The sequence below is a fragment of the Lissotriton helveticus genome, chromosome 9 (genome assembly GCF_964261635.1).
Source record: "Lissotriton helveticus chromosome 9, aLisHel1.1, whole genome shotgun sequence".
Taxonomy (NCBI): domain Eukaryota; kingdom Metazoa; phylum Chordata; class Amphibia; order Caudata; family Salamandridae; genus Lissotriton; species Lissotriton helveticus.
In genome coordinates this window covers 399,973,199-399,990,401 of record NC_136070.1, presented here as the reverse complement: position 1 = coordinate 399,990,401, position 17,203 = coordinate 399,973,199, and the positions used below count along the sequence as shown (strand labels likewise).

Below are 17,203 nucleotides of genomic sequence, written 5' to 3'. Positions count from 1 at the left end.
TCCTCACAGATGATACAAATATGTTGTCTGTCTTATTACAAGTGCATTAGATACAATGCACTTGTAAAAAGGTGGACGGGGCCTCCATCTGCCAAACTCTAAATTAGGCTACTTATTTTTATTGCCAGGCCAGAGTTTTAGTCAAATGTATTTCATACAACTCCCCAGAATTTCCCCCCAAAAGGAAACAGAAACCCCAATTGGTAGTGCAAGGGGATGTACAGAGATACAGAAGTCTTTTTTCCACATTTCTAATGTAATGCTCAGGTATTCTCAAAGCTGGTATTACCAAGTTCCCAAAATATGTCCCAGATTAGGTAATGTCTGGAGACACAGGCTTTGATTCCTTGAAGATAAGTGTGTCAACATTTCTGGCCATGTATAAAAATAACATAGCTGTGTGTGATGCTGATGTAAGGAAATGTGGAGCACACTGCTTTATATTCATGGGCAATTTAGTACCCCTTCTCAATCTGTAGCATATGTTTTTTAAATGTGAAGTTCTGGCAGAGATATTTTCACATGGTAATGGTTTGTGATTGGTTCTGTTTTGAGTGGCAATCTCTATTTGCCTTAGTCCAGGACCAAATAGTTTTACTTTTTTTAGCTTTGAAAATGCATGAAAAAGTTCTTAAAAATAAATAACAAAAATGGCAATGCCAATAAGTCTGGCTTTAAAGAGAAGATGCCTGGTAATGCAAGGCTTTCATAGGTCAGTGTGTGAATAGATGTTCCATTCCAGTCTTTAGATTAGCATTTGGGATTTGTATTCTTGTTTGTCAGTGTCAGAGTGCAAAGGAGAAAAAACATGGGCAGGGCCAGAAGTCATAAATGATAAATTAACCTGGAAACTTGGCAACTGTGCAGTGGGGCTTTCAACACACAAAGCTCAGTGCACAAGCAGGTATTAGAGTATTTTACTACAACATGAGGTACTGACTAGGGCACTCATGGAGGGAAGTGTGTGCGAAAGGGTGCCATAGTGTGCGAAAGGGTGCCAGAATGTGTGGGACATTTTAGGTAGCTTTGTGTGAAGACTTGTGCGCATGCCTTCGCTAGTACTCAATATAATAATCTAATATTACCAGACTACTCCTGTGAGAGGAGGTTGTGTGATGGTAAGGCCAGAGGCCTATCTCAAAGATGAGAGGTAATGACTCCTCTTCCCAATGCCTGACATGGGCCCACTGGTATTGCCGGGTGGTGCACAGGGCGGGGTGCCTTTGTATGTAAGGACAGGCTGGTTGTTCATGGGGTGGAGTGTGGTGGTACTTAGCCAGTCCCTGGACATGTGTGGAGGTCAGGGGGGTACTTGGCCAGCCTCATAGGACGAGGGACAAAGAGTGAATAAGCACCCTGGAAGGGAGGGCAGGGACTGGGAAGTGGGACATGGGGCAGAAAGGGTGCTCAGGATGAAGGTTGCAAAAGAGGGTCATGTAACTGCAAACATCAAAGCAAAGTGGGTCCCCATGGGACGGATCAATGCCTGAACCAGTTCCCTGGGAGTGTAGGGAGGCAATGTAAGGGTGCTAAAATAATGCCTGCATTCCAATGTAATGGAACGTACAATGGGAGTGCACAAGCTGTGCCTGCATTCTGGGAAAGAGGGAATAAAGTGTGGTAGTGACAACAGCGTATCTATATCTTGGTAAACATGAGCAGGCATACGAGGGAGCAGAAACCGTGCCTGCACAATACAAGAGATGGCATAAGCCATAGCGGGCATGCGGAGTAGGCATGATAGGCATGCAGTTTTCGAGCAGGAGATGTTTAAGCATGTTTGAAATTAAAAAGAACCACATGTTTCAGGAGGTAACGGTCACTGTACTTGGCAGTGGCGGCTGGTGACATTTGAACGTGGTGGGGCGGAAACTGATTTCTGCACTGTAGCTCACAAGTGCAGCGCGCATGCCCGAACACCCTTGAGAAAAAATGTGAAAATCGAGTGGTTCATCACAGTACCCTCTGGTTCACCACTGCCACCCTCTGGTTCATCACTGCCACCCTCTGGTTCATCACTGCCACCCTCTGGTTCATCACAGCACCCTCTGGTTCACCACTGCTTCACCATTGCCACCCTCTGGTTCATCACTGTCACCCTCTGGTTCACCATTGCCACCCTCTGGTTCTTTACTGCCACTCGCTGGTTCGTCACAGCACCCTCTGGTTCATCACTGCCACTCTCTGGTTCATCACTGCCACCCTCTGGTTCATTACTGCCACCCTCCGGTTCACCACTGCCAACCTCTGGTTCATCACAGCACCCTCTGTTCACCACTGCTTCACCATTGCCACCCTCTGGTTCATCACTGTCACCCTCTGGTTCACCATTGCCACCCTCTGGTTCTTTACTGCCACTCTCTGGTTCATCACAGCACCCTCTGGTTCATCACTGCCACTCTCTGGTTCATCACTGCCACCCTCTGGTTCATTACTGCCACCCTCTGGTTCATCACTGTCACCCTCTAGTTCATCACTGCCACCCTCTGGTTCATGTCCCAAGGGGTTCAACTCTGGCACAATTATGTCCACTGATGACATACTGGCACAGTAATGGTCAATCTTGGCATATATAGGGCATCCTTGGGTGAATCATAGCATAAGGGTCGCACGGCTATCCTCATCAGAGCATGAGCACGCGGGGCTAATTGTGGCCTTTATGTCACATAACAGTGGCTGTCATTAGAATATTAACGTCCGTCACTGACACTGTGTGGTGTTTATGCACGAGGGTAGGCAGCCGCTGCACACTTGTGGCGCTGGTACAATGTTGACATCCTTGGCACGTCCTGGTAACACCTGTTCTGACGGCGCAGAATCAGACAATGTGATGCAATTGTCTATGGAAATTGAAAGCTGACATTTGGGGGGAAAATAGATGAAATCGGATTTTTGAAACAAAAATGTACTTTTCTTTAGAAAAAGGAAAGATTTTTTTTTGTGCGTTCACCAAAAATGGAAAGTGCATAGTGGATAGAGCACGTGTATTTTGAGAATCTGTCATGCTGGTGTTTGAAAACAGAATGATAAATGAGCAATCCCCATTTACAGCTGCTCTTTGAAGGGTAGTTGGGGGGGATTTACAGCTGCTCGTGTTTCCTCTGTGCCAGGGGGCACTTGCTGCTGTCGTTGTTATTGCCTTGGTCGTGTGGGCGCATCCTATCCCCGCCCCATTAGGAGACCGGGGGCTGCGGCATGAGGCAACCCCCAGTCTCCCAAGGGGGAGGCTAGTGCGCATGTCCGCGCCGGGCAGGAAAATGACCTGTCCGAAAGAGGACACGGCACTAGCGTGTCTGCACAGCCCCGCCTCCCCCTTTTCCTGATGGTTTCTGGTCCGGCACAGTAACCAGCCGGCCAGAAACTCGTTCCTGAATGTGTGAGTTAGGCACACATTGGCAGTCCGGATGGCGGCGGTTTGCATTGGGAGGGCAACGCCCCAACGCCCCATTGGGGCCGGACCAGAAACCATCAGGAAAAGGGGGAGGCGGGGCTGTGCAGACACGCTAGTGCCGTGTCCTCTTTCGGACAGGTCATTTTCCTGCCCGGCGCGGACATGCGCACTAGCCTCCCCCTTGGGAGACTGGGGGTTGCCTCATGCCGCAGCCCCCGGTCTCCTAATGGGGCGGGGATAGGATGCGCCCACACGACCAAGGTAATAACAACGACAGCAGCAAGTGCCCCCTGGCACAGAGGAAACACGAGCAGCTGTAAATCCCCCCCAACTACCCTTCAAAGAGCAGCTGTAAATGGGGATTGCTCATTTATCATTCTGTTTTCAAACACCAGCATGACAGATTCTCAAAATACACGTGCTCTATCCACTATGCACTTTCCATTTTTGGTGAACGCACAAAAAAAAATCTTTCCTTTTTCTAAAGAAAAGTACATTTTTGTTTCAAAAATCCGATTTCATCTATTTTCCCCCAAATGTCAGCTTTCAATTTCCATAGACAATTGCATCACATTGTCTGATTCTGCGCCATCAGAACAGGTGTTACCAGGACGTGCCAAGGATGTCAACATTGTACCAGCACCACAAGTGTGCAGCGGCTGCCTACCCTCGTGCATAAACACCACACAGTGTCAGTCACGGACGTTAATATTCTAATGACAGCCACTGTTATGTGACATAAAGGCAACAATTAGCCCCTCGTGCTCATGCTCTGATGAGGATAGCCGTGCGACCCTTATGCTATGATTCACCCAAGGATGCCCTATATATGCCAAGATTGACCATTACTGTGCCAGTATGTCATCAGTGGACATAATTGTGCCAGAGTTGAACCCCTTGGGACATGAACCAGAGGGTGGCAGTGATGAACTAGAGGGTGACAGTGATGAACCAGAGGGTGGCAGTGATGAACCAGAGGGTGCTGTGATGAACCAGAGAGTGGCAGTAAAGAACCAGAGGGTGGCAATGGTTTACCAGAGGGTGACAGTGATGAACCAGAGGGTGGCAATGGTGAAGCAGTGGTGAACAGAGGGTGCTGTGATGAACCAGAGGGTGGCAGTGGTGAACCAGAAGGTGGCAGTAATGAACCAGAGGGTGGCAGTGATGAACCAGAGAGTGGCAGTGATGAACCAGAGGGTGCTGTGATGAACCAGAGAGTGGCAGTAAAGAACCAGAGGGTGGCAATGGTGAACCAGAAGGTGACAGTGATGAACCAGAGGGTGGCAATGGTGAAGCAGTGGTGAACCAGAGGGTGCTGTGATGAACCAGAGGGTGGCAGTGATGAACCAGAGGGTGGCAGTGATGAACCAGAGGGTGGCAGTGATGAACCAGAGGGTGGCAGTGATGAACCAGAGGGTGGAAGTGATGAACCAGAGGGTGGCAGTGATGAACCAGAGGGCGACAGTGATGAACCAGGGGGTGGCAGTGATGAACCAGAGGGTGCTGTGATGAACCAGAGGTGCTGTGATGAACCAGAGGGTGGCAGTGATGAACCAGAGGGTGGCAGTGATGAACCAGAGGGTGGCAGTGATGAACCAGAGGGTGGCAGTGATGAACCAGAGGGTGGAAGTGATGAACCAGAGGGTGGCAGTGATGAACCAGAGGGCGACAGTGATGAACCAGGGGGTGGCAGTGATGAACCAGAGGGTGCTGTGATGAACCAGAGGTGCTGTGATGAACCAGAGGGTGGCAGTGGTGAACCAGAGGGTACTGTGATGAACCACTCGATTTTCACATTTTTTCTCAAGGGTGTTCGGGCATGCGCGCTGCGCTTGTGAGCTACAGTGCAGAAATCATTTTCCGCCTCACCACGTTCAAATGTCACCAGCCGCCACTGGACATCTGGCATTGGAGCCTGTCGGAACTGCAGTCACGCATTACAGTCGGCTGGGGGGAGATTACGAGAGTCCAGAAAGAAAGGGACCTGGCGCTGAGAGATCCTCCCGTGGGTACTGAGGGGAGTTGGAACTGGCACCCACGTCGCTGAAACGCAGCGAGAAGGGCCGTTGGTGAAGTCGTGAGCAGTGGGAGGACGACGGAGCTCGTGGCTAGCCTGACCTGTCAGGGAATAAGAGGTGGACATGCCAGAAGGCTCACCCTGCTGAGTGAACGCGATGCATGAGAGCACGGGGGAGCTGCCATCTTGCGCTTGAGTGTAGCGTTTGGAAAAATTGGAAGGCCTGATACTGCTGGACCGGCCCGGGTGAATATCGTGAGGACTGCACAACCCAGCTGCGGTACTCCCTTGAAGCGTGGCGCGAGAAGAGGGTGAGTTCCTCCTGGTACAGCCTATGTACCCCCCCGCTCGCTTGGAGGGGGAGCGCGGGCGCATTTAACGGCCCCGCAGACAATGCTGATGGAGGCACCCATATCACTGTGGTGAGTGACTGGCTGTATGGTGGCGAGATACCTCAGCAGGAAGCGGGAGAAGTGTGGGCCTGAACATTGAGACTGCTGCCGCCATTATTTGTGTGTTTGCTGAATGAGGCCCTATGTTGCATTGAATGGCGACGAGGGCTACCCTGGAGCTGTGAAGCTATCAATGGAGCGACTTAGGGCCGGCGTAACTGCTGACGCCAGAACCCTACTGTGGAACATTACGGGAGGAGCTTGGGACACATAGCCAACCCCCCTTCACCGAGACTCGGGAGAGCTGAAAGTCGACTGGAATATATGAGGAGGGGGCACTCCCGCTTGCTGAAATTGCCGCCTGCCTGGTTGCAGTGCGGGAGAGGAGGTTGCTAACACTCGGGACGCTCGAGGGCTCTCGAAGAGGGCCCCGCACTGCAGGCTGCGACTCAGGCTATACTGTCGGAGCAACTATGGGCAGAACGGAGCCCAGGCAGGCAAAGCTAACTTTCGACGCCCGCAAAGCCCCTAGCTCCCACTCCCGAGAGTGTGAAGATGAAGATCCGCCTGAGACCAGGGACGAAGGGTGGAAAGCTCTGTTAGTTGGGATGCAGCAGAGTCTGACCTCTATCAACTCAAAGATGGATGCCATGAATAACAGGCTGGAAGCAGTGGTGGTGAAATTAGACAAGCACGATGAAAGACTGAAAGAGGTGGAACACAGGGTGTCGGCCTTGGAGGATGGCGCGGGCACTAGGCAACAACATCTGCAGCAAATGGATAAGCTATTGAAAGTTATAGCTGACAAGAACGAGGAGTTGGAGGCCCGTTCGCGGCACAATAACGTACGCATGCTGGGGCTGGCGGAAACCACCAACACCGGGACGCTGGAAGACTTCATGGAGCACCTACTAGCTGACCTGTTTGGGAAGGAATCCTTCTCACCCCACATGATTATTGAGAGGGCGCCCGACCCCCTCCTGGAGCCCCATCGCGCCAGGTCATTATGCGGTTCCTAAACTACCGCGATAGAGACACGGTATTACGCCTAGCTCGTGAGTAAGGTGAAGTACGGTACGAAAATACCAACCTGTCATTCTATCCAGACTTCACCTAACATGTGCAGGAAGCCCGCCGCAAGTTCGCGGTCGTGAAAAAGAAAATGCAAATGCAAGGCATTCAATACGCCGTGCTATATCCTGCGCGGCTGCGGATCCACCATCGCGGGAAACCACACATCTTCGGCACCCCACAGCAAGCGGAGGAATTTCTTAAACAGGAACGCCGTTTGACGTCGCGAGAGGGAGCAGAGAGGAGGAGATCCAGGTCCCACTCACCACTGTCCGACCCAGGCTGATGAAGGTCAGCTGCATGAATCCCGATGCCTGGTGCTTCTGCTGATATGGACCTTATAGACGCATTGCAGATTGGTGATGTATAACCACATTTTGATTTGCCTATCTATTCATGGCCGCCAGGGCACCCGCCTCCGTCCCGTCATACCGGACACCTGGGCTCAGGTGGCTGGCGATGGGTGAAACAAGGAGGCGGAGTGGGCGAGTCGGTGGCCTTTAGCGGTCCCCCATTGAGGGCATTCCCCTTACCTAAATTTTTTTGGGGTATGTGGAGTTTTTGGGAAGTATGTATGATGATTGTTGGGGCGAGCGGCTGTGGGGGGTGGGGAGTTTGTTCCTGGCGAGTTGGGGCAGCCGGTGTGGGAGGGAATGGGCGGGAGGGGAGGGTTTTGGCACACTATAGTGAAGGGCACGAGGAGAGTGTTTACGGCTATACAGTAATTGTAGTAGGTATGTCTCATGGCCAGTTGTAATGACACTTCCTTGACTATGGATGTATTGACCTGGAATGTAAGGGGCCTGAATGACCCGCATAAGCCCGGCAGGTATTAGGATATTTGGATCCCCATCAAATCCATATTGCCCTGTTACAGGAGACGCATCTCCCAGGAGGCGGATCACCTCCATTTGCCTCACGCTGGGCGTCTCACCACTGCTTTGCCTCCTATTCCAGTTACTACAGGGGTGCTGCCATCCTCATCAGAAGAGGGGTGCGATTTGTACAGGGGGGCATAGAAATAGACCAAGAAGGAATATTCTGCCTGATGTGGGGGAAGCTGAATTCGCAGGCAGTTGTGATCGCGAATTACTATGGGCCTAACATAGATGACTCACATCCCCTTCTGGTCCTCCGTGGTAAACTCAATACGCTAGGGATTGCCCATGTCATATGGGGGGGTGGATTTTAACACTGTTATAGATCTTAACCTTGAACGCTCCCATGATGTGGCTTCGCATTACACCACTACACATCGCACACTACGAGACATCTTACAGGCGGACTACTTTTTAGATACATGGCGTCACCTACACCCCTCCGGGAGGGAAGGGACACATCACTCAGCAGTGCATAACACATGGGCCAGACTAGATTATGTGCTGGTGACATTGGGAATGGCGCACTGGATAGGTAAAGCTACTCATCTGGCTCGCACTTACTCGGACCACTCCCCAGTACTTGTATCTCTTAACCCTCCCGTGGACCTTCCCCCCTACCCGGGGTGGCGGCTGAACCCACGACATTTACACGACATGGTGTTTAAAACAGAGATAGAACTAGATATTCACGACTTTTTTGATAGGAATGTTGACTGTGTGGGGAGCCTCACCACTGTTTGGGAAGCATTTAAGGTGACAGTGAGGGGTTGGTGCATCGCTAAAGGAGGAGGCATACTCCGTGACCTTAGACAGGAGCTGCACAAGCTGGAACAGGAATTGAAAGCAATAGAACAGGATAAAAGTGTGCGGGGGGACCTCGGGGTACTGCGCGTTCGACTGAGGGAGAAGATCTCGGAATATGAGGAGGCAGCGAGCAGAGAATGTAAATTCCGGGGGAAACACCAAGTGGCCCGGGTATATGGAGAGGGGGATAGACCAGGTAAAGCACTGGCTGGTGCGATACGAGCTCCTAGGTTTCAGAATTACATTTACAATTACAGTTATGCTTCTAAAAGCTATTTTTTGTTGATCACATACGATCTGGCAACAGCTGCACTTTGAATCAGGTGAGACTGGTATACTATTCTGATTGAAATGTTTACATTGTAATTAATTAAGAAAACAATTTAAATTAATACATGTAACAATAACAATAGAACACATGTAGAGTTACATTTGAAATAAGAAGAATACTTTGTAACTAAGAGGAGACGAAAGAAATTTAGTCTGTATGTGGTTATAGTATGACACAAGAATGCAACAGAACTTTCATCTTGTTAGGTAAGTACAATTAATAGTCATAAAACACACTGAAAGAGAAAATATTGAGATAAAACTCCAGATTTCAAGGAAACCATTGTGAAGCTTTTAGTTTACCAATTACACGGGATCCATAAATTACAGTTTTCTCAGCTATCATATTTTTTTTTGTTTTGTTTTCCCTCCATGTAATGCTCCACCATCACCTTGATACAAGTCACTCACCCATATGTGAACAAGATGCATTTACCAACCATATCCTTATGGCATAAAACAAATTTAGAGAAAAAGCAGTGATTGTACATGATGAGATAGATAGATAGATAGATAGATAGATAGATAGATAGATAGATAGATAGATAGATAGATAGATAGATAGATAGATAGATAGATAGATAGATAGATAGATAGATAGATAGATAGATAGATAGATAGATAGATAGATCATTTTTATTGCACATTTAATTAAAATCATTGCAATCGAGCTTGATTAGATTAGGGATAAAGTGCATAATTTCCAATGTTAAAAGTAAAATGAGACAGTATGGCATCCTAATATTCTAAAAAATTATACATTTAAACTTCACATTGTCGGCGATAGAAGCATAAAGGATTAAAACAATGAATGCAGCATTGAACGTTATTGTTCTATTGGATTGGCAGAAGTCAGCATGACTTTTACAGTCATCAGAAATTTCATAAAGCGTGCTGCCAGCTGTGCTGAGTGGCCTTTCATACACTCTACCAGGGCAGCCTGACAGGTCTGAAGATTTAGAATACGCCAGATGGGGTGGAGCCAATACATTTCCAAGGGGCGTAGTATCTCACAGATACATAATATGTGAATTATGTGCCTGAGGAGAGGTCGAGCACAGAGCCACTGAAGGCTTTGTTTGTCTATTTTTTGAGTTGTATATTCTCCCATTCCATGACAAACACGCCATAGTGACTTACACAATAGAGCGAAAGAGTTTCTTAGTCAATACCATAGTTGGAGTGACTGATTTAGTAATGTTTGTCTATTCCATTTCTGGCCTTGTGCACGTAGTTGCTACAGCTATGCATGGCACAATAGACAAAGGGACTAGTGTTCTACTCATCAAGATTGCACGGCACGGCCCCTCGCAACCAAGATCTGAGAGTGGGTCCTGTGCTGTGCTTTCAGATTCTATTTCCCCACAGATTATTCCTTTCGACGTCTGGATATGACTATATTTACCATTTTCTGCATATTCTATTGACTATAGTGCCTGCTGTACCTGTGATAAGTATTGTAGCTTGCCGAGATCACTGTAATCAACGTTGATCTTTGATCCAATTACTTCATCAACTTCTGCTTGAAGTCTGATATTAAGGAAAATCGAAATTTAATTTACAGATTTTAACAGAACTCATTTCACTCAAACCACATTGTAACAACTTTTGCATAGTTTTAAAAGTTTCCAAAATCTTGTTGCAGACAATGCATTTTAAAAATGTTGGAGACCACTTGTAGGAATTATGGAAGTTAAGCAATGAACGCTACCGCCGTTGTGAGGAGTTAACATGTCTTTACATGATAGGGACTAATTTAAAATTTGGTGGACGGGATGCTATGTTACAAATATGTCTTGTCTGCCATATTACAAGTTTACCATAGCCTATGTCACTTGTAATGCAGCAGATGGGATATCTGCAAACACAACAATGATGGACAGAATGTGGATCAATGTCACACATTCACCCCAGTCCAAAGATCTGGGCCCAAATCCATCGTTTTTCCACTCCACACCACCCTGGGTTAGACAATGGCGATATGCAAATCAGCGCTGACCCTGTGCCCCATGGGAACAGTCCAGTCCGAACTACAAAAGCCATGTCCTTCCCAGAACGGAAACAAGCATCCGAGGACCGGCCCGGTTTCGAGGTAACACCTCTCATCAGCCCGGCTAGCTTGATTCCAGTGGTGTGGAGTGCCTGGGACTCACGTCTGAGCATCCCCAGTACACTTAGAGCGGTACCTGCAAACACAACAATGATGGACAGAATGTGGATCAATGTCACACATTCACCCCAGTCCAAAGATCTGGGCCCAAATCCATCGTTTTTCCACTCCACACCACCCTGGGTTAGACAATGGCGATATGCAAATCAGCGCTGACCCTGTGCCCCATGGGAACAGTCCAGTCCGAACTACAAAAGCCATGTCCTTCCCAGAACGGAAACAAGCATCCGAGGACCGGCCCGGTTTCGAGGTAACACCTCTCATCAGCCCGGCTAGCTTGATTCCAGTGGTGTGGAGTGCCTGGGACTCACGTCTGAGCATCCCCAGTACACTTAGAGCGGTACCTGCAAACACAACAATGATGGACAGAATGTGGATCAATGTCACACATTCACCCCAGTCCAAAGATCTGGGCCCAAATCCATCGTTTTTCCACTCCACACCACCCTGGGTTAGACAATGGCGATATGCAAATCAGCGCTGACCCTGTGCCCCATGGGAACAGTCCAGTCCGAACTACAAAAGCCATGTCCTTCCCAGAACGGAAACAAGCATCCGAGGACCGGCCCGGTTTCGAGGTAACACCTCTCATCAGCCCGGCTAGCTTGATTCCAGTGGTGTGGAGTGCCTGGGACTCACGTCTGAGCATCCCCAGTACACTTAGAGCGGTACCTGCAAACACAACAATGATGGACAGAATGTGGATCATTGTCACACATTCACCCCAGTCCAAAGATCTGGGCCCAAATCCATCGTTTTTCCACTCCACACCACCCTGGGTTAGACAATGGCGATATGCAAATCAGCGCTGACCCTGTGCCCCATGGGAACAGTCCAGTCCGAACTACAAAAGCCATGTCCTTCCCAGAACGGAAACAAGCATCCGAGGACCGGCCCGGTTTCGAGGTAACACCTCTCATCAGCCCGGCTAGCTTGATTCCAGTGGTGTGGAGTGCCTGGGACTCACGTCTGAGCATCCCCAGTACACTTAGAGCGGTACCTGCAAACACAACAATGATGGACAGAATGTGGATCAATGTCACACATTCACCCCAGTCCAAAGATCTGGGCCCAAATCCATCGTTTTTCCACTCCACACCACCCTGGGTTAGACAATGGCGATATGCAAATCAGCGCTGACCCTGTGCCCCATGGGAACAGTCCAGTCCGAACTACAAAAGCCATGTCCTTCCCAGAACGGAAACAAGCATCCGAGGACCGGCCCGGTTTCGAGGTAACACCTCTCATCAGCCCGGCTAGCTTGATTCCAGTGGTGTGGAGTGCCTGGGACTCACGTCTGAGCATCCCCAGTACACTTAGAGCGGTACCTGCAAACACAACAATGATGGACAGAATGTGGATCAATGTCACACATTCACCCCAGTCCAAAGATCTGGGCCCAAATCCATAGTTTTTCCACTCCACACCACCCTGGGTTAGACAATGGCGATATGCAAATCAGCGCTGAACCCTGTGCCCCATGGGAACAGTCCAGTCCGAACTACAAAAGCCATGTCCTTCCCAGAACGGAAACAAGCATCCGAGGACCGGCCCGGTTTCGAGGTAACACCTCTCATCAGCCCGGCTAGCTTGATTCCAGTGGTGTGGAGTGCCTGAGACTCACGTCTGAGCATCCCCAGTACACTTAGAGCGGTACCTGCAAACACAACAATGATGGACAGAATGTGGATCAATGTCACACATTCACCCCAGTCCAAAGATCTGGGCCCAAATCCATCGTTTTTCCACTCCACACCACCCTGGGTTAGACAATGGCGATATGCAAATCAGCGCTGACCCTGTGCCCCATGGGAACAGTCCAGTCCGAACTACAAAAGCCATGTCCTTCCCAGAACGGAAACAAGCATCCGAGGACCGGCCCGGTTTCGAGATAACACCTCTCATCAGCCCGGCTAGCTTGATTCCAGTGGTGTGGAGTGCCTGGGACTCACGTCTGAGCATCCCCAGTACACTTAGAGCGATACCTGCAAACACAACAATGATGGACAGAATGTGGATCAATGTCACACATTCACCCCAGTCCAAAGATCTGGGCCCAAATCCATCGTTTTTCCACTCCACACCACCCTGGGTTAGACAATGGCGATATGCAAATCAGCGCTGACCCTGTGCCCCATGGGAACAGTCCAGTCCGAACTACAAAAGCCATGTCCTTCCCAGAACGGAAACAAGCATCCGAGGACCGGCCCGGTTTCGAGGTAACACCTCTCATCAGCCCGGCTAGCTTGATTCCAGTGGTGTGGAGTGCCTGGGACTCACGTCTGAGCATCCCCAGTACACTTAGAGCGGTACCTGCAAACACAACAATGATGGACAGAATGTGGATCAATGTCACACATTCACCCCAGTCCAAAGATCTGGGCCCAAATCCATCGTTTTTCCACTCCACACCACCCTGGGTTAGACAATGGCGATATGCAAATCAGCGCTGACCCTGTGCCCCATGGGAACAGTCCAGTCCGAACTACAAAAGCCATGTCCTTCCCAGAACGGAAACAAGCATCCGAGGACCGGCCCGGTTTCGAGGTAACACCTCTCATCAGCCCGGCTAGCTTGATTCCAGTGGTGTGGAGTGCCTGGGACTCACGTCTGAGCATCCCCAGTACACTTAGAGCGGTACCTGCAAACACAACAATGATGGACAGAATGTGGATCAATGTCACACATTCACCCCAGTCCAAAGATCTGGGCCCAAATCCATCGTTTTTCCGCTCCACACCACCCTGGGTTAGACAATGGCGATATGCAAATCAGCGCTGACCCTGTGCCCCATGGGAACAGTCCAGTCCGAACTACAAAAGCCATGTCCTTCCCAGAACGGAAACAAGCATCCGAGGACCGGCCCGGTTTCGAGGTAACACCTCTCATCAGCCCGGCTAGCTTGATTCCAGTGGTGTGGAGTGCCTGGGACTCACGTCTGAGCATCCCCAGTACACTTAGAGCGGTACCTGCAAACACAACAATGATGGACAGAATGTGGATCAATGTCACACATTCACCCCAGTCCAAAGATCTGGGCCCAAATCCATCGTTTTTCCACTCCACACCACCCTGGGTTATCTGCCATATGTTGAGAGACTATTCCATCCACCAAGCTCTAAATACTTCCTAAACTGTATACAACACCTTATTTAAGATCTAGACAAAGTTAAAATCTTTGGTTGCCAGCCTGACACAGACCTGTCTCTGCAGCCCCAATTTTAGAGGTACTGTAGTCAAGGAATATTACATTTGTGTCTGTGAAGAAATCCAATGTAAACCACGAACACCAATAGAACATCAATAGAACACTGCCAGGATCGTGGCTAAAATAAACAACAACATCTGTATGCACTGTAACACACGCCAGACAAATTAGAAGTTAGAAGCTGAGGCAACACATTCCTAGCAACCCCAGCAGCTAAAAATTAAGAGAATAAAGAAATTTGTATCTCTTCATGGTTTGAGTAATTCGGAGATAATATCGGTTGATATGTTTTGGCTAATATACTGAAATTTGCTGTGTAAGGTAAATGGAGGAAATAGTTTGGGAGGTGCATAAGTCATTACAAGCTAATTACAGCAGGAAAATTATTTATTATACTTCAAAATGAAGGGATTGCTCAGGATCTATTATATGTGAATAACACTGACAGGGGAGTTGGGTGAGAAGAGCAGATAGGTTCGGTTGAAGGAGGTGGATCTCGCAGACTATTATTTTTAAGATCTTCAAGGAAGTGGCTGATCTTAGGTCAAGTGGAAAAAAATGTGGTGGTGTGCCAAGAAGGAAAGAACCTAAATCTTGAGGATGTGGAGAAGGTTTGTGGGGAGGGCAACTAAATGTACTTTATAGGGACCTGTGCTACCTAACAAGCCTAACGGCTTGTAGGAGGAAACAGAGGTTGATCTGACAAGGTTGAACTGGCTTCGGTATAAAAGATTCATGAATTTTTCAAGCAGTTAGAAAGAGGTGAGCTGAAAGCCTTTTTGGAGGAAACTGTTTTAGTAGTCCAGCTTGATGAAGACAGTAGTAGCTGAGGTAGGGGTGTGCAACACAGATGAACAGGTAGTAGCTCCTAAGGTGGTGACACTTTCATACTTTCTGAGACTACGGTACTAAGAATCCTTGAGTGCAAACCTTATCACATCCCGCAATAAGTTCTCAACCACACGCTAACTAGCCAGCAGATAAAGTCAAATACTAAGGTGCTCATTTAGAACACAGAACTGAATTGTTAAGCAGACACCTTTATCTGTAGTAACATTGTGGTAATGTGCAAGAAATAATAAGACATGTTGGTGTTATTATTATCCACCTATCCTTATGTAGTAGAACACAGTTAGCAGCAATGTTTTGCTGGTTGTACTGGCTCAGGACTTTACCATACTGCTATTTGGTTTCACTGTTGCTCCAATGTGACAAAATCACATCACACATGTCATTTCTTCCGCTAAACTACGTAATTGGGAGCAATGTACAATGTTCCTCTTTCGTGTGTAAATCCACGCTTTATAAAGTAAAGTGTGGATAATGGATAATGCAAAAAATTTCGCATCCAGACTCTAACCCAGATTTATAATGAACAGCAATGAAGCATTATGGATACTTGTCATCTTTCAATAAATGGAAACAGTTCTCTGACTTTCACATATCCATCCACCACTCTATTAAGCTGTAAGGCATATACAGAAGGAATAAGCGGTGTTCTATACTTACTTTTTCAAAATGTCTGGATGACGGGTCAATTCAAGGATTAGGAATGATAGCTGGTTAGCTGTTGTCTCATGACCTAGAATATAAAGCATAGAATGAAATAAATAGATGGTCCCACCTTGGCTCATTAGCGTGCATTCATAACAGGTATCGATTAGGCAAAATAGCAAGCTGGATCATAAAAATGGATCTGCAGCCCATTTTCCCAGTTATTCCCAATTTATGGTAAATTTACTAGTCCAAAACCTAACACCTAGCTGCAGTGGTGGCTGCCTCAGGATGAGGTAGTCGGGCTGAAAAAAAAAGAAGAGAAACTTACCTGTGAACGTCACCGCTGCCTCTCCTCCATCTTCTTCTCTCTGCACTGGCAGCACGGAACGGAAGCACCCAGAGTACCAGACCCTCCCAGCCTATCCCGACGCTGCTGTCACCATGACAGCATACCCGTAATGGTCTGAGCACCTTGGTTCGGCACTCAGACAAGGGCTGGGAGGCTGTGCATGTTCTCCACCTAGGCTGTGCATTACAGCGTAGTGGAGAACATGCAAAGTGCCATAACTGTTTGGCCAGCCCAAGAGGGCCAGCCAAACCGTCATGTGCCCTTAGAGAGTGAAAACCACTCCTCCCACTGCTCTAGCCAGCTCAGCCCCGCCCGCCCTAACCTGCCTCGAAGTCCGCACTAAAGAATAAAATGATAATAACGTCATGTTACTATCATTTTAATTTTTGCATTGCTCAAAGAGCAGTGGGGAGATGCTTCTCAGCCTTAGCAGAGGAGCCAGAACTGCCTAGCTGGTCTGATGATCAACATTTTATAGTGAAAAATGTTGTGCACTACCACTGCAAACTGAGTCAAAGTTTCAAAGTTTATTAAAAGATCGAAATAAAAATATTTAATCATCACACATCCATTAAAAAAGAATACAATTGCACAATTTAAATGATTGAATACATTTACATAGTACATAATTGAAGATAGCATGTGGGTTATTACAAAGAAGAAGAAAAAAAATCATTAAAACATTAAAACCAGTAAAACTATGCAAATGTTAGCAGCAACAATTAAAGAAATCTTAGACAAAAATGATTAAAGTTTCAAGGGTTCATTACCTCTAATAGCCTATGCTGCGTGTACCACTACCACTGAGGTGGACTTAGTCTTGAAAATCGTGAGGGCTTTAGCCCTAATTAGGATTGTCAGGCTTTTGCATAGGGGAGTGATCTACCTTCTTCTAGGCACTGTGTATTTGGGGCAAAAGAAAAGCAGACGTTCCCCTTTTTTTAATCAATAATCGTACAGAACTTGTGCCATCGCATTAGGGGCCGAGCTGTTGATAAAACCAGCTATAGGAAGGGTACCATACATGCTAATGTAAGTCTTATGTAGTCGAAGAACTCCTCAGCTTTGGGGACATCTTTATACATTAAAAAAT

At 47.9% G+C, this 17,203-nt stretch overlaps 1 protein-coding gene across 1 annotated transcript in view; it reads right to left on the bottom strand.

The window, feature by feature from the left end:
- Nucleotides 1–17,203, bottom strand: part of LOC144782767 (cholesterol 24-hydroxylase-like) — a 356,051-nt gene that overhangs the window by 70,856 nt on the left and 267,992 nt on the right. Inside the window, exons 10-11 of the mRNA XM_078662068.1 lie at nt 15,774–15,846; nt 10,332–10,416 (exon numbers count right to left, since the gene is read on the bottom strand). Of these exons, the coding sequence (XP_078518194.1) occupies nt 10,332–10,416; nt 15,774–15,846 (158 nt within the window). The remainder of the gene's footprint in view (nt 1–10,331; nt 10,417–15,773; nt 15,847–17,203) is intronic.